Genomic DNA, 10,369 nt, shown 5'->3' with positions numbered 1-10,369 from the left:
TCTTCCTCGGCACTTCCCAGTGGGACACAGGCAGGCTACCGAAGCGGCTGGCTGGGCTGATTTCCGGCAGGAAAGCCAGCCAGTGTGCTGCCAGCTGCTCCAGCCAGCGCCTCGGCTGCCCGGCTGCGGGAACCAGGGCTGCCCGCTGGTTTCTGATGCTGCCCGACGCTTCCCACAGCAAAAGGCCCTGTCTGCAGTTCCAGGGAAGTTTGCCAAGCTTTACCTACTTTCCCTGAAATGCTAGTGAGCTGTTATTATTCTTATTATTACTATTTTCAAAACTGGCCAGAAAGGTCCAGCTCTTTCCCAGAGCAAAGTCAAGGAAAATATGTTTTTAGCCATCAAAAACACCCGAAGATCTTGTCTTGAAGGTACTTCAGAGCTCTGGAGCCTGGCATTTGGCAAGGGATAAATCTTCTGGAAGAGATGTGCTGAGTCCCCTGCTGACCTCTGAAGAGCTTTGGGCAGCTGGACAGAGCTATAAACTTCTTTATATCTGCACCCTGCCTTCCTGCAGCTGCAAAATCTCCTGTACAATGTTGCTGGACCCTCCAGAGATGCCATCCCTGCCCACCATCCCATCCCTGGGTCACTGGGCTGGCTCTCCCCATCCTACTGAACTATGACACTGTCTGTCTCAGGTTAGAGCATCACAAAACGTGGCACGGCGCAGAGACTGACAGTCTGGTGTTATAATTATCTTTGCAGTCTTAATCAGCCAGCTCACACGAGCACTGCTTTTAACACAGCTTTTAATTCATGACCCCACGTTAAGCTTTCTCATGGGATTCCCATCCCACCCTGCACACAAAGAGGACCTCCAGGCTGTGTCGTGTATGTGCTGTCCCCTCCTCCTCATCTCAAAATGCTTGATTTCTGACATCAAGTTCTGTACTCAATGAAGATGGTGTTCATCCCTGCACCCGATGAAGCCAGGAAGCATGGTTCCTCCCATGGACTGGACGCGGTTATGACTCAAGATGAATTTTGAAGATGTGTTTTGACATGTTCTGTCCAGAAATAGGACCAGCATTGCCAGGGCATTGATTTCTCTCCCGTTTATATAATTAGGTTGACTTGCATTCCTCATCCTAGAAAAGCCGTGGAGATGCATCACCAGCCACATCACCAGCTTCATCATCAGCTTTCGGGGGAGAGATGCGCATTAAACCAGACCGGCCACCTGCCGCTGCTGGTCCTGAGCATCCGGCACACGGAAGTCAGAGCGCATCGCCGTGCCATGGGCTGGGTCCAGCAACAGGGACACTTAGACATGGTGCTCCACCCCCTTGCAAAGCTCCCAAAATTCGGCATGCGTATGGGCGCAGATGCCTCCAGGACTGGTGCTACTGTTCCCTCCTGGTTTTATAGCCAGAGAAAGCTGAGTCTGTAAGAGGAAGATCACAGCGGGGGCTTGTGGGACCCCTTTGGGACCCCCGTGTGGGTGGGGAGAAGCAGAGCCTGAGCTGTGTGTGTGTGCACATGTGTGACCTTGTGTCAGTATGTGCATATGTGTGTCCTGGTGCGTGTGCATGCATGTGTGTGTGTGTGCGTGTGGACACAAGACTCCCTGTGTGTCCGTACTGTGTCTGTGTGTCCCTGTGCCCCTGTGTCCCCTCAGGGCCCCCTGTCCCTATGTCCCCGTGCACCCACGTGTCCTCTGCCCCCTGTCCCTCTGTGCCCCCATTCCCCCTGTCTCCCCATGTCCTGTGTCCTGTGTCCCATGCCCCTTTCCCACGTCCCCCATGTCTCCCATGTCCTCATGTCACCCTGTGTCCCCATGGCCCCTGTGCCCATGTCTCCCCATGCTCCCTGTCCCTATGTGTCCCCATATCCTGTGTCCCATGTCCCATGACCACTTGTGTCCCCATGTCCCCTGTCTCCCCCATGTCCTGCTGTGTCCCCATGTCCCGTGTCCCCGTGTGTCACATGTCCCCTCCTGTGTCCCGTGTCCCCCCTCCGTCCCCCGCACGCTCCCCCGCCTGCAGCGCGCGTCCCCCCCGCCGTTGCCAGGAGACGGCGATGGCGGAGCAGGGCCTGGCGGAGCTGCCGCTGCCGCAGCTCCGGGCGCGGCTGCAGGAGGCGCGGTACCGGCGGCCGGGCGGGGACGGGGGCTGCAGGGGCCGGGCCGGGCGGGGGGCGCCGCTGGGCTTTGACCTCGGGCAGGCCCGGGCCAGGGTGCCCCCGGCCACCCCCGCGCTGGGCATCATCCCCAGAGGCCCCGGTGGCCCGGCTGGGCTGCGGGTGCCGCTTCGCCGCGGGCTGCCGGCTCTCTTGCCTCGCACCGCCGAGAGGACCCGGTGCCCCAGGCTCTGCCGGCTGAGCGGGGCTGGCCGAGCCCTGTGTCCCGGCCAGGGTGACCCCAGGCCCTCTCGCCTCTTTCGGGTTGGCCGCTGTCACTCCCCGACGCCGTGCTTCGCTCAGTCGAGGGCTCAGCCCGACCTCCTTCTCCCTGCAGCCACGCCAACGCTCTGCTCCGAATAGAGGTGGAAATGTTTGAGAAATGGTACCATAAGATGGACCCGAGCAGCCTGTCGCACCAGCTGCAGCCTCAGACGCGTGATGCCCTGCCGCAGGTGACGCAGGTACTGCTGCGGGGCCAGGGCAGAGGCTGCAGGTGCTGGGTTTTGGGGTCTGGCTGCCACCTTACTGCCCAGAGCCGTGACCCTTCCTCCCTCTGCAGCCCCTCTGACCTCCTGATCTCAGCACTCCTCTGACAGGAGGTCAGCAGGCAAGCTGCTTGTCTTGTAGGTGTAAGAGTTGGGGCTGACCTTGCTGTTCCTGCGCTCCCTGTAAAGGCCAGGCTGCCTTCTCATTTCTCCTCCTCCAGCTGATGCTGTCTCTTCCCCGAGTGACAGCACTGTGTCCTCATGAACAGTGCCGGGGAGATCTGGTGTGAGTTAACCCCCACACAGCGTAATTTGAAGAAGTTAAACAAACAGGGAGGCTGGTGCCAAGAAAGCAGAAGACCGGCCCAAGGCTGTGGCAGGTCTGTGACAGGACGCTCTGCTCCTCTCCTCCCTCCCTCCTCAGGAAGTTCATGTAGACTCAGACCCGTGTGCATCCACACTTGGGCACCTCCGCTGAGTGCATGTTGCTCTCTTCCCTCTCACTGGAGTTGTGAACAGACTTTTGGAGCAGATTTTTACCTCCTGGCCCAAACGTTGCCTCTCCACCAGAGACACAGTGAACAGAAGCTCTAGATCCTTTGCAGTGGAGCTCATCTCAGCCTGCGTCCTGCAGTGGGTTTTAGCACCTGCCTGAGTCCACAGTAGCCGCTTTTTCCTTAGTCCCAGGCTGAGCCCTGAGAAACTTTGCCTTTGGCCAGGTGGGCACTTGCCCTCTGCAAAGCAGTGCCTGCCTCGCCGTGTCCTCGCAGCACCAGGAATTGCTCCTGAGTGGTGCCAGTTCTTCCAAGAGCGTACTCCAGCCTGCCCGTGCTGCAGTAAGCTCAGCTCCTCAGACTGTTTGACCCACGCAGTGGTAGGAGACCCCATCTGTCCTACACAACAATTAGCATCTTTGCTACACAGAGGTGTTTCACCTGCCCACGTGAAACTGTCACACTGGCTTTGACCTCTCACCCTGGATTTGCCTGTTGACTTGAACTGAAAGTGCTTGCGTAGGAGGGTTTTGTGGGTGGATGAGAGGATAGATGGGGTCAGCTCAGGTGTGGCCTCTGCTCGGGAGAGGCCTCCTTATCCTTGCTGTAAGCTGGAATCCTGCTAATGTGACCGTTGAGATTATTTTCTTTTTGAATACAGGAAAATGCAGCAACTGTTGGCCAGTGCTGGCTTTCTAACGGCATCTGCATTGTTCCTTGGTTGTTGCAGACACGTGGCAGGTACAAATCCAAGATGCATAGTGCAACGGACTATGTTGTAGGCCTGACAGTGGAGCAGAAATGTGAGCTGGCTGAGCGGGAGCTGGCTGAGATGAAGGATGAGATTCAGAGGATGAAGGAGGACTTGGAGCAGACCTTGCAAAACCTCGAGGTATGGCTCTCCAGGACCCTTACGATCACTGAGGTGTCAAACAGTCTTTTTACTTTTCACACCTCTTTCAATGTGCTGTTCCTCAGGCAGTGAGACAGACTTGCTTGGTCAGGGCTGTCCATAGCAGAGCTTTGATGTGAGTGATCCTGAGCTGAGAGTGGGAGCCAGAACTGTCCTCTCACCTCACCTCTTTCTTGAAGGCAAGTACACCAACAGAGATCAGAGGTGCCTGGTCTCTAAAGATGGATCTTATTATGGCAGGAACTAATGATACAGCTGAGGGGAAGATTTTTAGGTAAAGAAGCTCAGATCTGCTGTGTGAGATGAAGAAGTCAACACTCAATAGAAAAATCTCCTTTTTGCCAGCTTCTTGAAGGTGTTCCCTTTGTGCCAGACATATTTTTTCATTCTAGCAGCTCTCAGAAGCTCCTCGATTTGGCTGGGCCCCATGCAGTCCTCTCTGGGGTCTGCCTTTCCCCTGTCTCTAGGGTTTCTTCAGAGCATGCTCCAAGTCTCCAAGACTGTGTTCCTGCTGCAGGCTCCTTGTGGCTGCATCACCATCTCTGCCTGGCCTGTCCTGGTTGCCAAGACCTCCTCCTAGCCCTTTTGGGGAAGGAGAGACTTCTGCATTCGGCTCAGACTACTGATGCTCCCTGCAGTGGCCAGGGGAGGTGAAGCAGGCAGCCCGTCCCTCTCCTGTGGCCACCTGGCACAGGCAGTAAACAAAGGGTGGTAATTTGTCTTGTGTTGGCTTTGTCAGACTGGCAGTGTTTGTAGGTCAGGATGGAGTGAGAGATGTTGAAGCTCAGGCACATGAGACTTTTTTTTCTTGTTCTTTTTGAGTCAGTGAAGCAGCAGTGCTGTGTGAGCCTGCACCGGGTGCCCTCGAGCTGTACAGCAGAGAGCATGCCTGGTCCTTTGCGGTGTTCTCTGTTCCCAAAGCTGTTTGAATAAGGGAAGTCAGCACCTCTTGACTGTTACGTGACTTTATTTCTACAGGCAGTCATAGAAGAAGCAGATGTTTGGTGGACTGATATTAAGAAAGCCAGAAGTAACTTTGAGAAAGACATTGTCAGCACCATCTCCAGCAAGAAAGGGAGCATCATCGCTTCTGAGAAGCTGCTGAGATACATAGAGGAGAAGAACCGCCAGAGGGTTTGTGCATCATGGCAAATTTTGAGGCTGGTCTGTCATCTAAAAATTATGTTGGTTAGGGAAAAAGCTAGTTCCCATACTCTTGTGTCGCCTACATCACGTTTTCAGACTGTCTTAGCAAGTCTCTTTGAACAGCTCTTGTCACACATGTCAGTTGGTGACCAGCTCAGGTGCTCATCAGGCTGCAGCACAGCTGTCAGCACAGATGATGCAGAGCCCTTAGTGGAGCCTGGGAAAGCACACGGCCATGCCCTACATTTAGGGTAGGGTGATGCTGAGCAGTGTTTCTCACTGGGCTCCTTTCTAAGCCAGCAGTGAAGGCTGTAGTGCAGATGAGATGAATGGGGAACACACCATGAGGAGTGGGTTCTGGGTGCTCTTCCTCCTTCCAGGCTCTGCTGTTCCACTATTATCTGCTCTTCTTTCTTTAGGATCTGCTGAGAGAGAAGTTGCGCTTAAAAAATTATTTGCTCAACCGTTACAAGAAGAAGCTGCAGCAGCAGCTCAGGCAGGTGCGTGTGGCAGTTGAAGAGAAGTAGGGTCTAGATGGTTCCTTGAAGAACAAAAGGAGTACAGCCCAGTGCAGATGCAGGGTTTGCTCTGTCTAGAGATGTGTGGCTCTCCTCCGCCTTGCCTTTCTCCTTTGCTCCTGGCCTTGCTGCCTTTGCCAAACAGCACTGTCATCTGCCCAGGTTCAGACCTGGCACATGTCTGCATTCATGGGATGAGACCAGAAGTCTCACAGAGCGGAAACTGGCAGATGTCTTTGGGCCCTTTGTGCCCTGGAAAAGCTGTATGGTGGATCAGAGAAGTTCCCTGTGGACTGGCTGCTGCTGGCATGGCAGAAGCCTCGCCAGAGGGGACCTCTCTGCTCTGCTTGGACCCTCTAAGCTGGGACACAGAGCAAAGGCTCAGTGGCACGCTGTGTCTCGCGTTTCTCTGGGAGCCCCAGGTTTGCACCCAGGCTGAAGACCCTGTTCTTTAGGTCTGCTTTCCCCTCTTACTTGGGATGCAGCTTTGGTCAGCAACCTTCAGCTCTGTTTCCTTGTGTTTTGCAGAAGGAGCAGATGGGAGAGACATTCCACGAAATCCATTTCCAGGAGCTGCAGGTTAGAAACGCCCAGTACAAGGAGAAGATTGGTGAGAAGAATGAGGAGCTGCTGCAGCTAAAACTGACCTCAGCGAAGACTGTCCAAGTCCTCAACTCCTATAAAGTGAGTGAACCTCCCAGCACCTCCGTTTTGCCTTTCTTCTGTTTCTGAGGGTCACACACAAGCTCTTGCATCCTTCCCTTTCTCAGTCAGAGGATGCCAAACACCTCTCTGCCTTCCCCCTGACTTAGCAGTTCAGTTGGGAGGTCTGCCTGGCACACCAAAAGCAGGGATGCCCTCAATCATGTTCGGCTGCAGCCTGACGATGCGGTTCATGCTTTGCAGCATGGTTATTTTACACCCTAGGGGAAAATTCCAGTAGGAAAGAGCTTTGGTGCTGACTTGCACAGGAAAATAAATTTTTTACATAACCTGTAACATTTGAAAAGATGTCATGAGCTGCAGCCGTCCCTCTGAGTCTCTGTTCTTATCAGTGAAAAGTGCTTTTCAGCTGGTTGTAGCTGCTTTTCTCCCTCCGATCAGCCATTCTCCCTGGGTCAGTCCTAAACCCCGGCTGCTGTGCCATGGGCTGTGCTGCCGTGTGACACAGAGGACGTAACGAAGCAGTAGCTGCATGACCAGGGCATGACGCTGCCTTCTGAAGGGACAAGCGGTGCCGCAGAGCTCCCTTCAGAGCAGAGCTCCTACACCGCCAGCTGAGACCAGGCTGGAGGAGGAGAGGGGTGGCTTTGCAGGTAGTTGGAAGCTGTCGCTGTGCCTGCTGATGCTGTCCTGCTCTCATGTTCCAGAGGAAGCTGGAGGATGCCATGGCAACATCCACATCTCTGATGAAAGACCTCTCCCAGAGGAAGGAGCTGCTGAAGAAAATTGAAAGAGAAGCTGTTGTGGTGGAGGAGGTAAGAGGGCAATTTGGGAGACCCTGAGGCTTCACTTGGGAGGACTCTTTTGAGGTGTTTTTTGCCGTATGTTGGATACCGATGCACATTTGAGGCTCGGCAATGAGCTGGATACCTGTGAGCCTTTCTGGGTCTGAGCAAGTCCCGGGGCTCCTGCTGGTGCCAGTGAGCACCGGCAGGTTTGCAGAATGGGCCGTGTTGTGGATTTTTACCCTGGCTCCACAGAGACCTGCCATTGGCTTCTTGAAATTCTGTTTCCTTGAAGTTTTCATCAGCAGTGTCTGCCTCAGGGAGAACTGGCACTGCTGTCATACCAGTGTGGGGACACATAGCCTGGCAGGGAGACCACAGCTTTGAGACACGGGTTCAAGGGGCTCCCTAGCAGTGCTGCCTGGCAGGGATGGAGGCACTGGTGGATGCATTCCACTGCTTCCCGCAGTGCCAGGGGTTTAATTTATCCTGCCTTCTTGCTTCCCTGGAGGACTGGCCACCAGCTGGCAGAGGGACATTTATTTCCCTGGGATCTCCTTGCCCTCTGTCCCTATTTCTCCGACAGCAACGAGCCAAAGCTGAGTGTGTGAATCGGCAGCTGCAGACACTGCTCTCAGACTACAGAGTCCCCCTGGTGATGAGTTATGTGCAGAAGAACATGGCTGTTGCTGACCTCAAAAAAAGCCTCAAGGCTTGGGAGAGGAAGGTGGCGGTTGCTGAGGTGAGTGAGACCAGGCTGGGTGTGCAGGAGCCTGGACGTATGCCAGCCTCCAGTCCTGGTGGAGCCACATCTCTGCCTGCCCCCCTGCAGCCACCCTGGGGACCAGAGTGCTCGCTCATGACCCGCCATGAAGCCATGCGAGCGTTCTCGTGTGGCAGTTTCACCCTTGCCTGGAAGAGCCGGAGGCTCATCCTGTTTATGGAGCAGCGATTGCTCCCTACCCTGAGGATGGAGGCTGAATTTTAATGACTGAGCTCAGAGGGGAAGCCAAGGCAAGGACACAGCTTGTAATTTACAGGGACCACTGTTGGGCTGTTACTGTACCGAAACCTGTCGTGTGTGTAAGGAGAAGGGGACGTATGGCAGCCTGGTACGTTTCCGGCTCTGCATGTGTAACCTGTGTTGGCCTTTTCCAGCGCCCTTGATGGCTCCTCAGTGTGTGTAGTCCTCTTTGATCATCTCAAACATTTCTTACTCACTCTTCTTGAGTCTTCCCTAATAAGGAAAGGCTAGCCAAGATCCAAACATGAGTTCCTGGCAAAGTTGCAAGAATATCTTTGACCCCCTCTACTCTGCCCTGGTGAGACCCCACCTGGAGTACTGTGTCCAGTTCTGGAGCCCCCAACACAAGAAGGACATGGACCAGTTGGAGAAGGTCCAGAGGAGGGCCACACAGATGATCAAAGGGCTGGAGCACCTCTCCTATGAGGAAAGGCTGAGAGAGTTGGGGCTGTTCAGCCTGCAGAAGAGGAGGCTCCGGGGAGACCTGATAGCGGTCTTCCAGTACCTCAAGGGGGCCTACAAGAAAGATGGGGAAAGGCTGTTTAGTAGGGCCTGTTGCGATAGGACGAGAGGTAATGGTTTTAAAATAGAGGGGGGTAGATTTAGATTAGAAATTAGGAAAAAATTTTTTACGATGCGAGTTATAGAACACTGGAACAGGTTGCCCAGAAAGGTGGTGGAGGCCCCATCCCTGGAAACGTTCAAGGCCAGGCTGGATGAGGCTCTGAGCAACCTGATCTAGTCAGGGATGTCCCTGCTCCTTGCAGGGGGGTTGGACTAGATGACCTTTGAAGGTCCCTTCCAACCCTAACCATTCTATGATTCTATGATTCTATGACTCTCCTCCTGCCCAAAGTCCTGCAGCCTGGGAGGAGATGGAGAGATAACACAGAGGAGCATAGTTGAAGCCTGGAAGTAGCAGCACACATCTGTACCCCTGCGCTGCACAGGAGGTCTGTGTGCACAGCAGTGTGGGGAGAGAAGTGGCTGGGCTGGATGGGACAGGTAGTGTGGTCCTGTACCTTGACACCCTGCTCATCCTTGAGTGGAGATGAGCTTAGGTGTGGCAGGGACGGGGAAGGCTCTGGGCTTGTGCCTGCCCAGCACTTAGTCCCCCCAGCACCCCAGTCTGCAATGGGCAGGGTTTATGTGGTCCAGTCTTTTGCAGAGGTCAGAACCACGTGGATCTGGGTTTGACCCATTGGCACCAGTGCTGCAAGTTCAGAAATAGAGGTCCGGCTGTGGCTACCCCGGAGCTGGTGGGCAGCCTTCTCACCCAGCTGCTCCCCAGGGGTGACCCAGGCTCTGGTCTGCATGCTGGCTACACGGCAGTGCCCAGGGCCCTGCCAACCTCTGGGAGCTGGAGAGCAGCGAGGGCTCAAAGGGCTAAAGAAGGAACCTGCAGTTGTCCCTGGGATAAGAGTGAGGCTATACACTTGTTCTCTTTGCTGGCCCTTCTGTGGCAGGGCACGTCCAACACCCTGCTGCCATGCAAGGGGCTGTAGGTTTCTATACAGTGCTGTTGTGTGGGGTCTCCAGGCTTCCTGTGGCATTCAGGGGAGAAACCAAAGCTGGTGCAGACCTGCAGGAGCTCTCCTCGTGTGCCACAGCAAGCACCCATCTCAGGTGGAGCAGGGGTGGGTGAAGCAGCAGGCAATACATCAGCTCAGGCCAGGCTAGATTCCAGCCTTGCAGCTTTCTCCACAACATATCACTTCTGTCTGAACATATTAAGGCCTTTTCCTTTCTCCTCTTGCAGATGTTGTTGCAAAGCTACCGCAGAGCATGGAATCGTGTCAAGATGTCTGGTAACCAGCACTAGGCTTGCCTGATGCTGCAGCGCGGGCAGTGGAAGCTGCAGAGGGAGGCAACCCTGTGGGGAAGTTTGCTGTCAAGTGGGTGAATGTAGCACCCTGCAAGCTGCAGTGAGATGAAACCACTTCTGCATGAAACAATAAAGAAACCCATGGCTTTGTTGTGAGGTCATCTCTTTGGTCTGTCCCAGCGTGTGCTGGCTTCCACCAGGTTCTGCTGCCTGCCCCCTCCGCAGGCCTTGCTAGGTCAGAGAGCTCTGCTCTGGGTGCTCCCCCATCTACAAGCAGTTATTCTCCGGTGATCAAATCTGACATGTTCACAGGAACTGTCCTTTCTCTCTGGGCAAGCCCTAGTGATCACTTAGTGCAGGAGGAACCAGAGGGCATTCCCTGGGAGACGTGG

At 54.7% G+C, this 10,369-nt stretch overlaps 1 protein-coding gene across 1 annotated transcript; it reads left to right on the top strand.

The window, feature by feature from the left end:
* Nucleotides 1–2,022: 2,022 nt before the first annotated feature.
* Nucleotides 2,023–10,133, top strand: CFAP263 (cilia and flagella associated protein 263). The gene is made up of 9 exons (XM_086758200.1): nt 2,023–2,087; nt 2,459–2,585; nt 3,834–3,995; nt 4,995–5,150; nt 5,582–5,662; nt 6,209–6,364; nt 7,051–7,158; nt 7,715–7,870; nt 9,912–10,133. The coding sequence occupies exons 1-9, from the start codon at nt 2,023–2,025 to the stop codon at nt 9,972–9,974; spliced, it is 1,074 nt and encodes a 357-aa protein (XP_086614326.1). The 3' UTR covers nt 9,975–10,133.
* Nucleotides 10,134–10,369: the final 236 nt, after the last annotated feature.

The sequence above is a fragment of the Chlamydotis macqueenii genome, chromosome 13 (assembly GCF_036417535.1).
Source record: "Chlamydotis macqueenii isolate bChlMac1 chromosome 13, bChlMac1.mat, whole genome shotgun sequence".
Taxonomy (NCBI): Eukaryota; Metazoa; Chordata; class Aves; order Otidiformes; family Otididae; genus Chlamydotis; species Chlamydotis macqueenii.
This window is presented reverse-complemented; position numbering and strand designations above follow the sequence as displayed.

Bases quoted from the DNA above. Each gene is read 5' to 3' on its own strand.
- CFAP263 (XM_086758200.1), top strand. From the start codon at position 2,023: ATGGCGGAGCAGGGCCTGGCGGAGCTGCCGCTGCCGCAGCTCCGGGCG. The intron at 7,159-7,714 runs GTAAGAGGGCAA...TTTCTCCGACAG, and splicing joins AAGCTGTTGTGGTGGAGGAG to CAACGAGCCAAAGCTGAGTG. The intron at 7,871-9,911 runs GTGAGTGAGACC...CTCCTCTTGCAG, and splicing joins GGAAGGTGGCGGTTGCTGAG to ATGTTGTTGCAAAGCTACCG.